Source organism: Schistosoma haematobium, chromosome 3 (assembly GCF_000699445.3).
Source record: "Schistosoma haematobium chromosome 3, whole genome shotgun sequence".
NCBI classification, from domain to species: Eukaryota; Metazoa; Platyhelminthes; class Trematoda; order Strigeidida; family Schistosomatidae; genus Schistosoma; species Schistosoma haematobium.
The window spans coordinates 29,051,474-29,070,179 of record NC_067198.1 but is presented as its reverse complement, the minus strand read 5'-3'; the positions used below and the strand labels follow the sequence as shown (position 1 = coordinate 29,070,179).

The 18,706-nt window shown below is 38.2% G+C and overlaps 1 protein-coding gene across 1 annotated transcript in view; it reads left to right on the top strand.

The window, feature by feature from the left end:
* Positions 1-878: 878 nt before the first annotated feature.
* The window catches only part of CASP7 (Caspase-7), a 31,384-nt gene continuing 13,556 nt past the window's right edge, over positions 879-18,706 (top strand). Inside the window, exons 1-5 of the mRNA XM_051213529.1 lie at positions 879-1,110; positions 3,330-3,376; positions 3,409-3,787; positions 8,671-8,849; positions 15,146-15,287. Of these exons, the coding sequence (XP_051069517.1) occupies positions 15,158-15,287 (130 nt within the window). The 5' untranslated portion in view covers positions 879-1,110; positions 3,330-3,376; positions 3,409-3,787; positions 8,671-8,849; positions 15,146-15,157. The remainder of the gene's footprint in view (positions 1,111-3,329; positions 3,377-3,408; positions 3,788-8,670; positions 8,850-15,145; positions 15,288-18,706) is intronic.

Below are 18,706 nucleotides of genomic sequence, written 5' to 3'. Positions count from 1 at the left end.
TCCAGACCTTTCAGTAGCTGGATGAATTTCTTCCCTGATCTCTGATCCATAAGGTTTTTAACATAGTCCATAAAAGGTATTTTCAAATCATCAGTTAGGTCATCTACTGCATACTTTCTGCGAGAAACGTTCATCTGCATATCATTTATGTCTGAATGCAAGGCGTCAATCTGGTTTAGGGCGTGGCGTTTCAGTGTTTTTCTATTGGGATAGACCCCGTTTCGTCGAAGTGACGTGTGGTACAATTTAGGATAATGACCTGATTCGATGCATCTATTGATAAATTCAATAGTAGTTCTCGTTTCAGTGAACTTTACGTTATACTTCAGGAACTCATTGAGCACCTTCAACGCAATCGGTTGTTCACAACATTTTAATCGTTTAAAGATCCCCGTCATATTAAAAGACTAATATTTGAACGAAGAATATTCTTTTCGATAAATTCTCTTCAGGTTCTACAATTATATATCCAAATTATTAATCCGAAAAATGGCCAAGTTAAGGGTAATGTACATCGTTTAGAGCATGTGAATTTAGGATTGTGATAAACAAAATACAATAAAATTGTTAATGTTAATATGACTCATATAAGATGTTAACTTGAACCTGCGTATATGTTAAATGAAAATTTTAAGATCCATGATCAGAATAAATATGGGTAAATAGGGTGAGAGAGAAATAATAGTGTAATTGCAATTCGATCAAATAAGTAAGACGTAATACGGAGGGATGAATGCGAAGTGAATGAATCATGTATAGGGAGATTAATGATGTTTAACCAATAATACGAATAATAATACGAATAATACAAAGATTTATGAATAAAGATAACAGGGACAATTACAATTGTCTACGAAATGTGTAGTTGTGACTATGGCCTTAACGAATTAGCATTAAATTACTCTTTATTAATTGGATTCACAAACTAAAAATACAGAACCAATCATGCTAAAGACAGTCAAAAGCTCTGCGTATATATGTTATTTACTATTCTATTCATTCTGAAAACTATATGGAAAAGTAGTTTTAATGATTCGAGGACTCCTCAGTTTTGCCAAAGCGGTGTGTTTGAATATGTTTGTTCTGAGCAGGTTGGTCTTGCTGTGAAATGTAAGTTGACCCCATGTGCTCACGGTGTTTTTGACTTATTTTTCTCGTATTGTTTCTAATCCAAGCTCCCCTATTCAAGACAATATTGATCGATTCTGGACGAATCATGAGACAATATTATGAAAACGTCCTAAAAAGTACAGTGGCCTCATATATTAAATGAAAAGTGGGCAATTCGGTGTGTATGTGGTCGAAAAGTAGGCGGTTCAGCAACTTTATAAACTCACGGACAGAAGTGGGGAAACTTTGCATCGTTCTCTCATGACAAGCGAAAAAGTAGACTGGCGCGTCTTCCTATTAATAAGAAATAATTATTTCCCCCTTATTTTCTAAAAGAAATGTCCTATTTATTTCCGCGTTGTCCGCTTTTATTTCCCTTCTTGGATGTTTGAGGGACTAGTGAGGTCTTTTAAGATCTAGTTTTTGTTAAGGTAATAATTGAATTTTCCCATAGTTTCTACTGCCTGGGATAATCCCCTTACTTCTTTAGATGAATTCCCAAACTGTTGACTGAGTTTGCGGTTTCTACCTACAATTTGTACGGAATATCTGACAAATTTACCACCAAGATTGACTAGTAGTGTGGACAAAGATCTGGCTTTATAACAGTTTCTGTCGTTTTAATAGCTTAATTATCTACTGGTTATCCCAGTTAAGATTAGCTTTTGCTTCTTTATCTCTAGATTTCGGGGAAATTCTGGGAGGTTTTAGGGTTTGCACAACGTCATGAAGATTCGTGGTTTCTCCCGGTGTCTGGAGAAGTTTTGAGGAGACTAAAATAGGACCATATGTACACGGTTTATACTTACGTTTTCTTTCGGTCTCCACTTGTGTACTTTATTCGTACACCATCGAATAAGCCCGACTCGTTTAATCAGTCCCCTTATATCGTTCTCACCGACTGATTGAACTTTGAACCCTAAACATCTAGTCAGTAATGTTTGCTATATATGTGACTTACTTTCCGTTCCATGCAATGTATATTCAGTGGCTATTTGTCGTGGTAGGACATACACCAACAGTAGTCTTTCAGTCTTATAAGGGTCTACTCTGTGCATCCTAGGCAATTTTCCCACTGGAAGTGTGAACGGCAGTTGCAACTTACAAAGCAACCGTGGAGTTGTTCGTCTGCTAATGCAACCTCCATCATGTCTACCAAAATTGGTATGGGTAATTACCAATTTTATTGAACGATATGTAATCAGTTATGGAGATTTGCCTAGGGAAATGAAGGCGATTTCCCAAATTCAGTAGATATTTTGGGTAGTTTTTGGGAAAAGCCCAAACTGAGTGAAAATCTTGTTATTTTCCATCTTTGCTTCTCGATATTTTCTCAAGTTACGTGAAAAATTTATGCGCGTTTGTTTATTTTGGAAGAAACCAATACCTGACTGAACTCTGTTTTTTTTTCATTTTCCCGAAATTTCTAAACGAACTGTTCTCAAGTTAATAGATTTTGCTCCAAAGCTTGGAGTTTTGGCGTCTTATGGATTTGAAATCTTGCTAGTACTTCTAGTTCTAATTGTCAGTTTATTCTGGTTTTCTACCTATGTTGTTTCTATTCGTTATTGACTACTTTCATTATTTTATTTAGGTATATTTGATGTAATTAATGAGTCGTTTCGCGTTTTTACTATTCTATTTTCTCCACATGTTACTCTTCACGCTTCTCCAAATTTGAACCGCTACTCTGTTTAGCACATATTTGAGGCAGTTCTATGGTAACGTGTGTTCCTTAAAAGATACTGCGTAGGTCTAGTACAGTAATTTCTCACTTCCAGTCTTCCTTTTGTAACATTGTTAATCATATCAATGTATCAGTTCTTTGACTAGATATCTGGACTTACGAAATAACACCAGGCTACTTCCGAATAATGAATCCATAAACCCACTATTCCGTGCTTCTGTGTAGTCACACTGGTGATAGTGATGTCAACTAGAAACAGTTGAATTTTTCTCACTATCCTTGTTGTATTCACAAAATATGTATGTATCTAGGCCTTATTCGTTAGACGAAATAAACTTGCGCGTAGCAATATATCAGTGTTCTAAACGAATTTTATTTTTATGTGAACTGTTAGAATGAAATGTATTTGTATTCTGTCGTTGATTTTGTATTTTATTTGAAATTAACAGTTGCTTTATACTTTATTTGTTCTTTTCTAACTCCTCAAAACTAACTATATGTTTTTTTCTAAATTCCTGAATACATGATTTAGGATTTAGCATAGAAGGTGATGGTGGACGATGTGGATAGTTCTAATACGTAATTCTGTCACTTTCTTGTTAATGTTTTAGAAATTTGTCGCTCGTAGAAGAAAATTCTTCAACACAAATAAGATCAAGTTTAAGTTGTGATAGCCCGCAAAACAAACCTAATAATAAGACCTGGAGCAGTTCACTAAAGTGTTCTGTTTCGTGTACTTCTTTATTACCGGTTTTCAGCATACCTTCAGAAAAGAGTCCTTCTTCGTATGTCTACCGCACAGATGGTGCTGAGCGTGGACTGTGTGTTGTTTTTCAGTTGATAAATTTGATCCGATACTTTGTTTGCCACCAAGAAATGGTTCTTTGGTTGATATACAAAATATTAAGAGAGCTTTTACGAGCCTCGACTTTAGGGTCATAGTGCATTCAAATCCGACATCCGAAAGTTTATTTTCTTTAATCCGAACAAGTAAGTTGTGTGGATTGTCTAGTTTATATAAGGTGTAAAATATATTTACTTGGGCGGTTTTGTAGAGATTTTGTATAATCTGTTAGTAATTTTCAGAGCCTTCTAGTTTCACTTGAGCAAATGTTTCGTCCCATTTTAAATGTAAGCAAAAAAACTGGCGGAAAGACTTCGATTATATATATATATATATATATATATATATATATATATATATGAGTATCCTTACAACAATTTCACTACATCAGTTATATCAAAATACAGACTGCTCCGCTAATGCTCACGCATGGCCACGCGTATATAGCCACTGCCAAGGAAGCCCTACTCGCTGGTTTCTTGCGGCATTACTATTGTTTACGAAATTGAGAGGAGGAAAAGCGAATGTCCGGCGCTTTAACCGGTTGGTGGCCATGGAGAGTCCATCTAGAAGAGTTGGAAAACCCTGATTCCAAACCGATGGTCTACATGGGCTCCAAAATCCTGAAGAAACAAATGGCATATGAACCAATTGTTAGTTACCGGCATCTCCTGACGTTGCTCCACTACCTTGTAGATCAGACCTTTAGGTTAAAGGCTCCGGGTGTGGCCCCCTAAGAAAACGATCTGCTTCAGTTTGGTCACCCGTGCAGTATCATAGCCCACACAAATCAAGTGACTTATGTTTATTTATTTGAAAACATAAATATTGGTACAAGGAGTCACCAAATATATATGCGCCACACAAAACAATCACAATGGGAAGAGAAAAAAAGGATGGTAAGGAGCGTAAAAGAAAAAAAGGAAGAAGAAGAATAACGACCAGGTTAGTGTCAGGTAGTGTAATAATAATGGGGAGACGGAAAGGTACAGCCAGAAGAAATCTTTCAGTTTAGAAAGATACAACCACTTTTTCATGAAGAAAATCAAAGAAGGTTACAGCAAGATCGCCACTGGCTTATATTCTGAGCCATATCTGATAACGTCTCTGCGCCCGAACACACGATCCCGAACCTCTACATTACTAACATGGTGTTGCCACTGGATGTCAGCAATCCTTCGGAGACAGTGATGATCAAACGCAGAGAGTCATCTAACATCCTCAACTCGGAGAGGCCAGGTTTCACAAGCATAGAGCAAAACTGCTCTCACCGACGCGTTGTAGATCCGACCTTTTACAGCCAGACTAACATCACGAAGGCGCCAAAGATGGCCCAGATTGGCATAAGTCGCTCTGGCTTTCACTGTACGTGCATTGATCTTATCACTCACGCCACCATCAGCACTTATGCAGCTACCCAGATACACGAACTTCTCGACTACTTCTATCTGCTCGCCATCCAGAGTGAGTACAGGATTAGGATCCTGCGAGTCTTGTAGAAGTACTTTGCATCTCGAAGGTGCAAAGCACATACCATACCTATGGACATTGATTGCCAACTGATTAAGTGCGGATTGCATGGCTTGGGCATTACCGCACAGTAAGACAATATCGTCCGCATACTCAAGGTCGAGAAGTCTTTCTCCAGGCAACAGGTCCACACCGCCATTACTTACATCCATCAGAGCTGTTTCCAGGACGTCGTTGAAAGCAAAGTTGAAGAGGAATGGTGAGATTGGGCAACCCTGTCTAACCCCATTGCTTGAGTGGAACAATGGAGAGAGGTGGTTGTATGCCCTCACTCTGCCTGAGGTGTTTGTACATAGGGCCTTTAGGATGTTAATAAACTTCTCAGGCACACCGTTCTTCAATAGACAATCCCAGAGAACAGTCCTGTCCAACGAATCGTAGTAGACTTACCCCCGATAGTTATTAAAGGAACGACGTGAACCCTTTTTAAAGATAGGGACAACTATCGACTCATTCCATGACGTTGGTACACTCTTTAGTTCCCAGACCTTTGTAAACAACGTCGTCAGTTCCTTAGTCAGAAAGTCACCACCATCTTCTTGGTCCTTACGCAAGCTTTTCTCGATTTCCTTACTGTTATGACCTTGATCTGTCTACTCTACATTAAGACCTTGACGCAATAGGCTGATCGGTTTAACCTTGAGGTTAGTGCGCTTGAGTTTGAGGCGGGGTAGAGAGAAGAAAACTATTCTACCACCTGATTGGCTGACAAGCACGGTAATGAGAGAAGGCAAGACAACTGGAACACTATTCACTCTATTCCGATATATTGATTTCCTGTGAAATCTCTGAATTCAGATTAGTGCAAAAGGTACATGAATAAATAGGTGATTTACCCGACCACAACGTGCAATAATTTGGGAAAATACAATTATATCCAAAACTGGGAATTAGAGTAGGAAATAAGGTGCAAAATATTATGTTTAAATTACAATAGCTTCGGAACAAAAAGGGGTATGGCAATGAATGATACATCGAACGAAAGCTCATGTTCTGTAGAATAAAATAGGGACAAAAATAAATGTCAGTGTTTTACAAGCTTTGAATAAAATGAAATAACGTCCCGAAAAATAGCTTTCGTAGTTTGTCAGGGCTTCTTGTTCCCCTGTTCACATCACTTAAGTAACATCCTTCGTTTGTGGTCAAACTCACGGTCACCCGGAGTAGACCGACGGGCTTCAATGAGTTGTAAGGAGCCTGAAGAAACCCAGTGCTTATAAGCGGGACGTTTCGCGAAGCCGCAAGCGGCTTTACTCGCCATTTTCATGGCGTCATGCAATTGCGACCAATGCTCATCTATACTTTTCGGTGGGATGGTAGCCAGCCTAGAAGCTAGCTCGGTTCGATAAACACTAGCAACAGAAGTTGCAACCAGATTGCTAACATCAATCCTTTGATGGCGGTCACTTCGTTGTCCACTGAAAAGTAAGGTAAGATTGGCGCAGACCAGGGCATGGTCAGAGCCCAGATAGGTACTCCAAAAGGAGCGGCAGTCTTGTACACAACCACGCCAGTGGTAGCTGATCGCGATGTGATCAATCTGAGTCCAGGCTTGAGATGCAGAGGGAGGACGCCAGGTGGAACGTCGGCGATGACTGTGCCGAAAGTTAATGCTAACCAGAAACAGGTTGTGGTCTGTGCACAGTTGCAGTAGACGGTCCCCGTTATCTGTCCTGCGATCAACAAGTCCCCATCGGTCACCTAAACGACTCTCTTCTGTGCCTAGACGCCCGACCTGAGCATTCAAGTCTCCGGCTAGTACTACAATATCTGTCGAACGCACTTTCTGGAGAAGAACAGATAATTGGTGATAGAATTCATCCTTGACTGCATCCGGGCTGCAATCTGTCGGGGCATAGGCGGAGATGACGAAAATACATCGTTTCTCACGCCGATTTCTTCTCACTTTGATGGAACTTTCTAATCTAACAGCACATAACCGACTGTTAGTGGGGATCCAATCGATTAATGCTGCCTCAGCTCTAGCGCTTAGTGCAACACCAACGCCAGCAAGACCAGACGAAGATGCCACAGGGTCCCCGGATAAACGCACGTAAAACAAGCTTTTTGAAGCGATAGATGGAGAGCGAATTTGTAGTACTTCACCAAAGTCTTGAATACGGGTCTCGGATAGACAACAAACATCGATATTAAGACTTTCCAGGGACATAGCCAGCCCTATCTATTGTCCGACCTGCATAAGTGTGCGAACGTTGAAGGCAGCCAGTTTGAATGGTACACGTGGTTTCAGAAAAACTGCTTCAGTACTCATATTCGGTGGTAACATACAATTTTCAACCGGACAGTGACTCGAGAACGTTTAGATAGAGTCGAATTTCCACCATAGACGAGCTGCTGTATAAGTCAAAAAATAAGTATACACAGAGTGGGAATAAAAGAGAGTGAATAAATGACGTAGTAAATAATAATAATTAATAATAATAGTAATAATAATAACAAGAATAGTAATAATAATGATAATTTGAATCATTTGATTGTTAGTCGAAGCAAGAAAAGTAGTTTCCATAAGTATAGACTGTTCATCATTTGTGTGTGCTGTGATACTGCCCGAGTGACCAGACCGAAGCAGGTGGGTATCTTAGGGGCTACACCCCGAGCCTTTGACCTAAAGGTCTGACCCACAAGACAGTGGAGCATCGTGAGGAGGTGCAGTCCCATGGTAGCCGCCGACCAACGATTGGTTCATACGCCATTTGTTCCCTCAGGATACTGGAGCCCATGTACACCAGTGGTTTGGGATCCGGTTAAAGCGCCGGACCTTCGCTTTTCGTCCTCTCATTTTCGTAAACAACACCCCCGCCACGAGAAGGCAGTGAGTAGGACTTCCCTGGCAGCGGCTGTATACGCGTGACCGTGTGAGAGCATTTCGAGAGGGAATGCGGGCCCACCCCGCTCTCGGCCTTACCAGGGCATTTAGGGGCAGTGACTTGTGTGGCGCGTATGTATTCGGTGCATCTTTGTACCAATATTTGTGTTCACATAGAAAATAATTATATGAAAACAAAATTTATTTTCACCCTGTAAGTCACATTTTGTTCGGCGACTATAATCTTTTCTCATTCTCTGCCGATTTCCCTATACCGTGTATCATAGTATGGTGAATATACACCGGTTAGATGTTCTTTTTCTGTAATACTACAGATTTCAGTTTACCATGACATTAATAAAGCTGTTAGCATCAAGTTAGAAGATTTCGGTTTAAACAGTGATGCTTTTCATTTACTGTGACATACAAACCTTAGTATAAAGTAACAGTTTTTAACATCACACGAAGTCCATTGATATCAATAAGAACACGTCTGATTACTAAAGTATAGATACGTTTCGCAAAACAAATGAAAAACGCTTTTCATTTTACTCAATCAAGCTTTTACTACTACAAGTAAACTCATATTTTAAAATAGTAAAGGTTATTAACTGTTACACTTTTATCCATGACTTATGTATGCACATATTCATTAAAATTGTGTAATTCCAGTCTCAACACAAAATCTACGCGACCATGACTGTTTCGCTTGTGTGATTCTTTCTCATGGTGATGAGGGTGGATTAATATACGCAACAGATGGTTCTATTCCCGTGGATCGTATCATCGCTCCATTTCGTGGAGATCAATGTTTGGATTTAAGAGGCAAGCCAAAACTATTCTTTATCCAAGTATGTCCTTTTTAATTATGTAAATCTAGTTTCTGAACACTAATGTGTAACGGTTTTAGAAAACAATTAGGGGTTTTAGAGAAAATATTGGTTAGTTCTCCGAACAAGTTGTGTTGAACCATATATACGTGTGAGGATACTACAGAAGTTTAAAAGGAGTAGAACTTTTTCTCACTTTACAGTTGAAGATTATGTTGACCGTACCAATTCTTTAATCTATTCTGACTTTTGTAAAGGATGTTGTACATATCTATTATTTTATGACACAATAACCAAGTACAAGTGTGTTTAGTAAGTTTTGAACCACACTTGTTTCATTCATTTTTGTGCTTGTCGTTTGAATCTTTCAATTTATGTTTAGGACCGCAATTGACCGGTCTCTTAGCATATATGCGTCCTATGCGGATTGCCTCGATATTGCATTAAGTCACAGACATTATAAGCAGAGATATTTGGTGGCTAGCGGTGGAATCCTGGACATGTGTTTCGTCGTATTTGGACTCGTCAGCTGGATGTACCTGTATCCCAGAGTTGATGCTCACTCCAGGACCTAAGCCCAATACCATTCGCTTCAAAAGCCATCGCGTTATTCACCTAGCTACTGAGTCCAGATAGCCACTGGCTTGTGCAATGGGGTGGAATTAAATTCAGTTTTGTATTAGTTGTTTAAATCTTCTTATTGTCTTATATTTACTAAAGCTATCAGGATGTTCAAACCAAAGCTAGTCAGTTGATTATGTAGTTCCTGAGTGTTTACTAAGTCAAAGCACTAAATTAGCCATCATAGATACGAGTGTCGTATTGTTGATAGCTAAACGAACCGCCAAATTCCAATTGAATACACATAAGAGGACAACTTATCAAAGAAACTGACTGACTATCTTAGACAGTGAGAGCTATGATTTATATCCAACAAATAGCAGAGTTGCTTATCTGATTAACGATTAACAAAGAATGAAGATGGTCACTAAGTAACCAATAGTTTCACCATCACAATAGGTATATCATGTGTTTTTCTTCTATTTCGGTATCTTCCTATCAATAAAAGTACTTACTTACTTACGCCTGTTACTCCTAATGGAGCATAGGCCGCAGACCAGCATTCTCCAACCCACTCTGTCCTGGGCCTTCCTTTCTAGTTCCATCCAATTATTGTTCATTTTTCTCATGTCTATTTCCATTTCCCGGCGTAGTGTGTTCTTTGGTCTTCCTCTTTTCCTTTGGCCTTGAGGATTCCATGTGAGGGCTTGTCTTGTGACTCAGTTTGGTGCTTTCCTCAATGTGTGTCCTATCCACTTCCAGCGCTTCTTCCTGATTTCCTCCTCCGCTGGGATCTGGTTTGTTCTCTCCCACAGTTGGTTGTTGCTAATAGTGTCCGGCCAACGGATCCGAAGTATTTTGCGTAGACAACTGTTAATAAACACCTGTATCGTCTGGATGATGGCTTTAGTAGTTCTCCAGGCTTCCGCCCCATACAGTAGAACTGTCTTGACATTTGTATTGAAAATCCTGACCTTGGTATTGGTTGACAGTTGCTTTGAGTCCCAGATGTTTCCAAGTTGTAAATATGCCGTTCTTGCTTTGCCGATCCGCGCCTTCACATCTGCATCAGATCCACCGTGTTAATCGATGATGCTGCCCAAATATGTAAAGGTTTTTACATCTTCCAAATCTTCTCCGTCAAGTGTGACTCGGTTGTTGCATGTTGTGTTGTATCGGAGAATTTTGCTTTTCCCTTTGTGTATGTTGAGACCTACTGCTGCTGAGGCTGCTACTACACTGGTCGTCTTCTCCTGCATTTGTTGTTGCGTTTGGGATAGAAAGGCCAGATCATCTGCGAAGTCTAGATCGTCTAACTGCATCCTAGATGTCCACTGTATCCCGTGTTGCCCTTCAGATGTTGACGTCTTCATGATCCAGTCGATCACCAGAAGAAAGAGAAAGGGTGAGAGTAAGCAACCTTGCCTGACACCGGTCTTTCCTTCGAACGACTTTGTCAACTCTCCTCCATGCACGATTTTGCAGTGTAATCCATCATATGAGTTCTGTATGATATTGACTATCTTCTGAGGCACGCCGTAGTGTCGAAGAAGTTTCCATAGTGTTGTTCTGTCCACGCTGTCAAATGCTTTTTCGTAGTCAATGAAGTTGATGTAGAGTGATGAATTCCATTCAATTGATTGTTCCTCAATGATCAGTAGGTGGGTTCCCAAGTAGACCAACATTATAACTGACATATTTCACCCTTACTAAAACATACTACACAGTGTTCTGAAGTGTCCTCTCAAATTCTTTATTTCGAAAGATAAGGTGAGGGCATATAAAAAGCAAATTTCTGATCAAGTGATTTTAAACTGTGACCAAGTCATTTCTAGTATTCCTGTATTACAAAGGAAGTAGATTTAGTTATTCCAGTCTCTCGTCATAAGGCTGGCTTGCGATTTCGGGTACCTTCTTAGTTGCAGTTCTCTGAACTGCGAAAATTCCTCGTTCTTCGATCATTTTGAAGCTCTAAACCATAATTACTTCCATATTTCCTTCCAGGACGTTTGTTTCGGCTTTAGCTGTCGTTGCTAAATCTTCCACATATTAACGTTTGTCAGTTCTGATGCTCCTCTTCATTTGCTTGTTTACTTCTGTGTATTCAGCTTGTACCTTGGTTTTCTCTGCTCTTGTTCGTCTGGTATTGATTACTGCTTTCTTGTTCCTCCTTTCTTAAATCTTATCCAGTGTATCAACAGTGATCCATTCCTTGTGATGGTGCTTCTTGTGGCCCAGAACCTCATGGCATGTTGAAGTGATTGCCTCTTTGATCCCCTTCCAGTTGCTCCCCATATTAGTTCCTTCTCCATTGAGTAGATCATGAAAGGCCTAGAACTTATTGCTGAGGAATATCCTGAATTTGTTGAGTTTGTCAGTATCCCGAAGAAAGGCCGTGTTGAACTTTTGTGATATTGTCCGCCCTGTTGTCCAGTGTTTCTTGAGTTTCAATTTCATCTTGGCGACCAGCAAGTGATGATCTGATGCTATATCAGCTCCTCTCTTGGTTCTCATGTCCTCCATCGTCCTCCTGAACTTTTTGTTGATGCAGATATGGTCGATTTGGTTTTGTGTAGAGTTATCCGGTGAAGTCCATGTGGTTTTGTGTATGCGTTTATGTGGGAATATGGTGCCGCCTATGACCAGTTTATTAAAGGCACATAGGTTTGCAAATCTCTCACCATTTTCGTTCCTTTCTCCCAGTCCGTGTCGTCCCATGATGTCTTCATATCCAGTGTTGTCCGTTCCAACCTTGGCATTGAAATCTCCCATCAGAATGGTCAGGTCCTTTGTTGGGCACTTCTCGATGATTGATTGCAGCCTATCGTAGAATTGATCTTTAGCGTCTTCATCGTAGTCGTTGGTAGGCGCATAGCATTGGATGATGTTCATTGAAATGCCCTCTTTCTTTGTTTTGAAGGAGGCTTTGATGATCCTTGGTCCATGAGATTCCCATCCTATAAGTGCATTTTGTGCTTCTTTGGACAGCATCAATGCAACTCCTTGTGTATGTGGAGCATTTTCTTCTTCATGGCCGGAGTATAACAGAAGTTCTCTTGAAGTTAGTCATTGTTGTCCAACTTGCGTCCAATGTGTTTCACTGATCCCAAGCACCTTTAGATTATATCTCCTCATTTCTGCAGCAATTTGGAAGGCTCTCCCGGATCAATAAAAGTAAGCCTGTTAAAAAAGAATTGTGTTAGGTAGAATTTATCACCTTTCAGTTAAGAGATATTGCTGCATTTCATGTTCATGTCTGTTATAGGTAAGAACTACGCGTTTTTTTTTTGAGATCATAGTGACGTTTTAAGTCATTTGTACATACAATGTCAATAAATAACCAGCAAACACCTATTCATTTCCGATAGATTTGAAGACATGATTATGTTTTTTCTTCAGTAAATTGGGGACAGATATCTGTTTGTTATGTAGCTGACAGTCGAGCCCACTGGTCGATGATTGAAAGTAAATTGTAATATAGTTAATAATAATCTCTTATTAAATCAAGTATCAGAGAACTAGATCAAATCCAGTCTGTTAGTTCAGACACAACTAATACTTTTCTCATTCTGCTTTAGTTTATCTTTGTACAAGAAGTACATTATTTCGTTTTAAATTCTTCCAACTTTGGTTTCCATTCAGAGATGTTCTGGTTGTTTCTGTATTTGCCTGTGTTATATTTCTCTCTTATTACAACCCAGCTATTCCTATTGCTTAGTATCCTCGGACACCAATTCACTCGACAAATCCCCAAATCAGAACACGGATGAATAGGAAAGAGATTATATTCCAAATAAGAAGGTTAGATGGAAGTAAGAAGTACAATAGGAAAAACGTTAGTATATTTATAGTTTTTACATGAGAAGATTTCTAGAGTGTTCTCCAAGTATCGAGTAGCGCTCATTGGATAAGAATTAGCCAATCAACGTGCACCAAAGCAATCGTGCATTAAGCATGCTTTAATCCAATCTATGTCCCGCTAACAGCCTGGCTTATTGTTTCTAATCTTCAGAACCCAAATCAAGCACAAAAATCAACAAAAGGATCACCTTACCATACATACAAGGAATATCAGAAACCACAACGAGACTGCTGAAAACCTTCGGGATAGGTGTGGCACACAAACCAACAAAATCATTACAATCAATCCTATGCAAACCAAAAGATGAAATAACAAAGGAAAACAAATCAAACATCATCTACAAAATAAATTGTACCAACTGCGACAAACACTACATCGGACAAAGCGGACGCCCCCTCCACCTACGCCTACATGAACATCAATTAGCAGTCAAACGCCATGATATCTCTTCACTTATATCAATACACGTGGATAACTACGGACATTCATTCGATTGGGAAAATGTAGAAATCTTAGACAGAGGAAACTCCGAAAACACCAGAGAATTTTTAGAAGCTTGGCACTCAGGTCAATCAGCAATCAACAAACATATTGAAATCAATCTAATTTATCAACCAATCAGGAAAATCATGCATAAATATAGGAACAAAAATCAAACCAATGGGAGACACAACCAAAACAAAGAAGTAAACAATGATAAATTTAAGGTCAACAAGAACCAATCAACATCGAGGTGCACAGAACAAGCTGTGAAACACATATGGAGAAATTCGAACACTTCACTTCTATCTGAAGTCTGTGCCGATGATGTCGTTCAGAAGAACGATGAAAGCTCCACGACCAAACCATCCAGCTCAGAGAACAAAACACCACCAAAATCATCCACCTGAGCTACAAATCTTCTCCACCGTTTCTAATCTTTCTCTAAACTTTAATAGTAGCTATACGCTGTAATCTTCTTTGGAATAAAATGTTCTTCGTTTTTAATTCTATACCAAATCGAAATGGCTCAGAATAGAAGCCAGTGACGATCGTTCTGTAATTTTCTTTTACTTTCTTCATAAAAAATGAACGTAACTACTTTAATTGAAAGGATTCTTCCTGGATATATTTTTACTAACTGAATTATCTCTTTATTATTATTATTTTTATTATTCAACTCTCACACTGATTTATTTTCGTTCTTGTTCTCTTATTATACACACTTTACATTATCTCTTCACAACCCATTGTTATTGTGTGGTGCATATGTGTTTGGTACTCCCTTGTATCAATGTTTATGTTTTCAAATAAATAAACAAACTGGTTGACTTCTTTTGATAGAGTTGCTCAGATGTGACTATCAATTAATTATTTGCACTAGTTATTGGTTTTTAATTATGAATTCAAGAAGTTCATCGTATGTTAAAAATATTAGCCGATTCCGGATTCTAATAAATGTTTATTTCCAATCTGAGCTTCAAAGTTAGTGTCTCGATACGATAAGTAATATCTGTCGTCCTAAGTTAGTAAACAAGAAATAGACTAGTGGTCCGAGCTGTGCAGGTAATGTGGTATTATTAGTTGTGGCTTGCGCGATATTTACCACCTATCGTTAATTTTATACCTCAAAATTGGTTGCAGTGGTACCATTCTATGATTTTATTCGTTTCTTTTGAACTATATTTTCTATGTCAAACTTTCCACCATTGTGTCATTTTTTCCATTTTTTTGTCCTTTCATTGTGTTAACTTCCTATCAGTTTGCTGAGATAGATATAACTTTCCCGTATTCTGCATTGGGTTTGACTAATTATTAGCTACAATTACCACTTTTTCGGTCTTTGGTTCCTTTTAGTCAGTGTAATTCACTACTTGGATGATGTTTAAATCTACTTATTTGTTTATCTTATTAGGCATGCCGTGGAATGGCACTTGATGACGGCGTATTTGTTTGTGATGGACCTTTATCTAATAGTAAATCTGCGGATGCTGCGACAACAACAAGACGGATTCCAGTTGAGGCAGATCTTTTCATCGCCTATTCAGTCCAACCAGGTATTTTTCAAGTTTATACTGATCTATGTTATTTTCTGTTGGTTAATCTTCCCGATGTTGTGCAGTGGAATCGAGGCCAAGGTTAAGTAATATAGGGACAAAACTTTTAAATTCCGAATAGAATATCAATCCACTTGTGTCTGCTTGGTTAGCTAGGTAATATTTTTATTCGTCACACAATCTTCCTTTTATATATTACTACCATCGAAGTAACGACTTCTATGAATTCGGTGTTCATCTTGTGCTAATGAAGTGTGGCAACTTGGACCGATGCATTTATGTACCTGGTCCTACGTTGTAGCTGACTGACTCACATGTATATCGGTAAAGCTTTTTTCTCAGTTATGTGCTTAATTGCTAAAAGCAGAATATAAATGATTCTTCTGAGGATTTTAGACAATCTGTACAGAAATTGGTAAGATAATGAAGATTAAAATGTATTAATATTTTTGTGATCCACTGATCTGACGGCGTTTCGACCTTATAATGATGTTAACGAAACATGCATCCTGGCTACCCTGATATATAAGTATTGACTTAATCCGCGTTACTGAATAACGGAATAAGCTGAATACGAGGATGACTTTTGGGTACGTATATTTTATACACCCGCTGATTCAAACAGACAATCAGGATAAAAATCGAAGTGGAGAAACAGACAGGAGATCAAGTATGACTCGATATTTATAGCCAGACAAAAATAAACTAGAGACATGTGATGAATAGGGTAAACGACACACATATAGACACATACAAAACACAGTCAAGGTAAGCGAATGATTGACAAGGTCAAAATATGACTCAAGAAGAACTGATAAATCAGTCTGTCCGTAAGCTAGAATAACCCATGCAGGCGTGACATGGTAATGAAATTACAATATCATGTTCGTTGTATATGCTAAAAAAAATTTCCATAGCAAATCTATTTAAACTGCTTTTCAAAATAGATCAAATAGATTTTTTGTCCTATTGGCGTGATAGCTCTAGGCTCTGTCGTTATTTTCAGTTCTGCCTCAAGCATCGATTCAGTTCATTTTAATAACCTTGTTTGTAATCGTCTCTCCCCAGGTTTTTTGCTGTCTTTGTTTGACCTTACATTCACGCTAACTTTTCTGTTTAGTTGGTTCATGACTATGTGATTGATTAACCTTTTTTGGTGGATTTATAGATTGGATTTGTGTTTATATGTTTACGAATTGCCCATTGATCTGAATCTCTTGTCTCTAAAACCTCTCGGGAATTCTTAGGATTTGGACGGTTGACTAATTCAAAAAATTTCCGTAATTACTTGTGTACACTAATACCAGTGTTGACACTATATCGTCTCACTTTCTAGCGTTTTCGTTTATGTGTAGGCGAAGTCGGTGCGCACTTTGTCCAATATAGTGCTTCAGGTATTTGGTACAGTCTATTTTGTTGACCATGTAACTTTTTTTTCCTTTGGTATTGGTTTTTTCCATCTGCACTACTCGTGATAGAATGTTGTTTTGGGATTTTGAGTGACATTGATTCCCAGGGATTGCAAAAGCCTTATGATTATTTTTCCCATATATTGTTAAACGATCCGCTTTAGCAATCGACCTGAATGGAACCTGTTGAGGAAGTTGTAAGGGTAATCAATTTTACGAAATACTAACAAAAGGTGGATTTCCTAAGTTTTTTATATAACGTGATTGTTGGAGTGACTTCTGGCTCTCCTAAATGGTGTTGGTGCACAAATTTTCTTGTGTGATTTCAGACCCCAGATGTTGTGATTTATCATCAATATTATTTGCTTCCCTAAATAATTTTATTTCTAACGTCCCTGGGCTTGTTCTGTTTATTATGACAGGAAGTAATGCAGTCTTTCCTAATTTTTCATTAAACTGATTTAATGCCTGTATTACTACTGAAAAGCACACTTCTACATCAAATGGACACTGACCATATTGTCTAAAACGATAGTTAGTACTCTACAATTAAACTGTCTAATCAGAACACAGAAACAGTATTATTTACTAGATTATTTATCGAATAAAAAATTTCCTAATATTTTGACAAAATGGGCGGTCATTTTTCTAAAAATAATGCTTAGGAAATAAAAAGCTAGTTGTTCAAACGAATTTACTTCCCCCATATAGAACACCATGATATATCGATTTTCTTATTTTCATTTATCATTCATAGTTTGACAGAATTAATTTGTTCTTCACCTATTAAACAGTCCAATAGTTCCTTTTATCCCCACTCACTAGGCGTGACATCCTAGTGATGCAGCAGACAATAACATAACTGGCCTTAGGTGGTTGGCAGAAAGACCTGGATCTAGGTTTCTCTCAATTTTCACTCACCAACAAGGTGTACCTGAAATCTTAAGGGAACTGGTACTTCATATGGGATCCGAACCCTTGGTCATTGCTCAGTGATCAATCAGTTGTACAACTTATTTTTACTGATGTATTGTCATCGTTAGAGTCAAGTAGGGGAATCGAATCACGTTCAATGATTTTCAAAAGTTCTGTAAGAAGGACTATTGGTATTGTGATATATAGTGTGATATTGTATCTTTTACTTTTCATATCGATTCTGTTGTGTGTATGTGTGCTGACTGGATTAAAATGAACAATAATCTATGAATAATACATTCTCTCTCTATTCGGTTTTACAGAAAATGATAGCCTGAAATGGGAAATAACACTCAGTATACGTGATAATGCAACCCCTATTTAACTGAATCACTTTAATTCTTTTTCAGTTCTTTATTTTTAACTAGTTGAGCCTGAGTCATGTTGTTATTAATTATCCGTAACTTTTATACGATTGTTTCGTTACGTCACCACTGGATATCAACCCAGTGATCCTTCGTTGATACCTTAATCACTGTTCCAGGACCATCTTTAGATGTCATATTTATTTGCAGCATCTTGTTATCGGTATTTGGATTTTTGTGACACCATACTAAGATGTGTTTACATGAAGTTGTAATCGACTTCGCTTCTATAAGAATGTTAGGTCCTATTTGCAATTTTACTTTCAAATATTACAGGATCTAAGCAGCTGTTAAGAACCTGATGAAATGGAGTGGTTTCATATTATTCACTTCAAATCGTTACCCTTTTGGTAAATAAATAAGGGAGTCTGTATGTTAAAAGATGAGTCAGATAATAGCTAATACTTCTGATTCTTGTATCCACTAATAAGGAGGATGTAATTGTTAATTTTTGGACGCAAACTTCGCAGAAACAATAATATTAATGTGAGAGTAGAACCTTAACATTGTAGTATAACTTTAAGTTACTTTTTTCTTGTTTCATGTGGTGTTATTTACTGGGCATGACTGCGGATATAAATATCTGTTTACATTCATGGTTTGTTTTCCATCTTTTTTGTAATTAATTTCAATTCAGATAAATGTAAGTCATTAAATAAAAGTAGGTTTG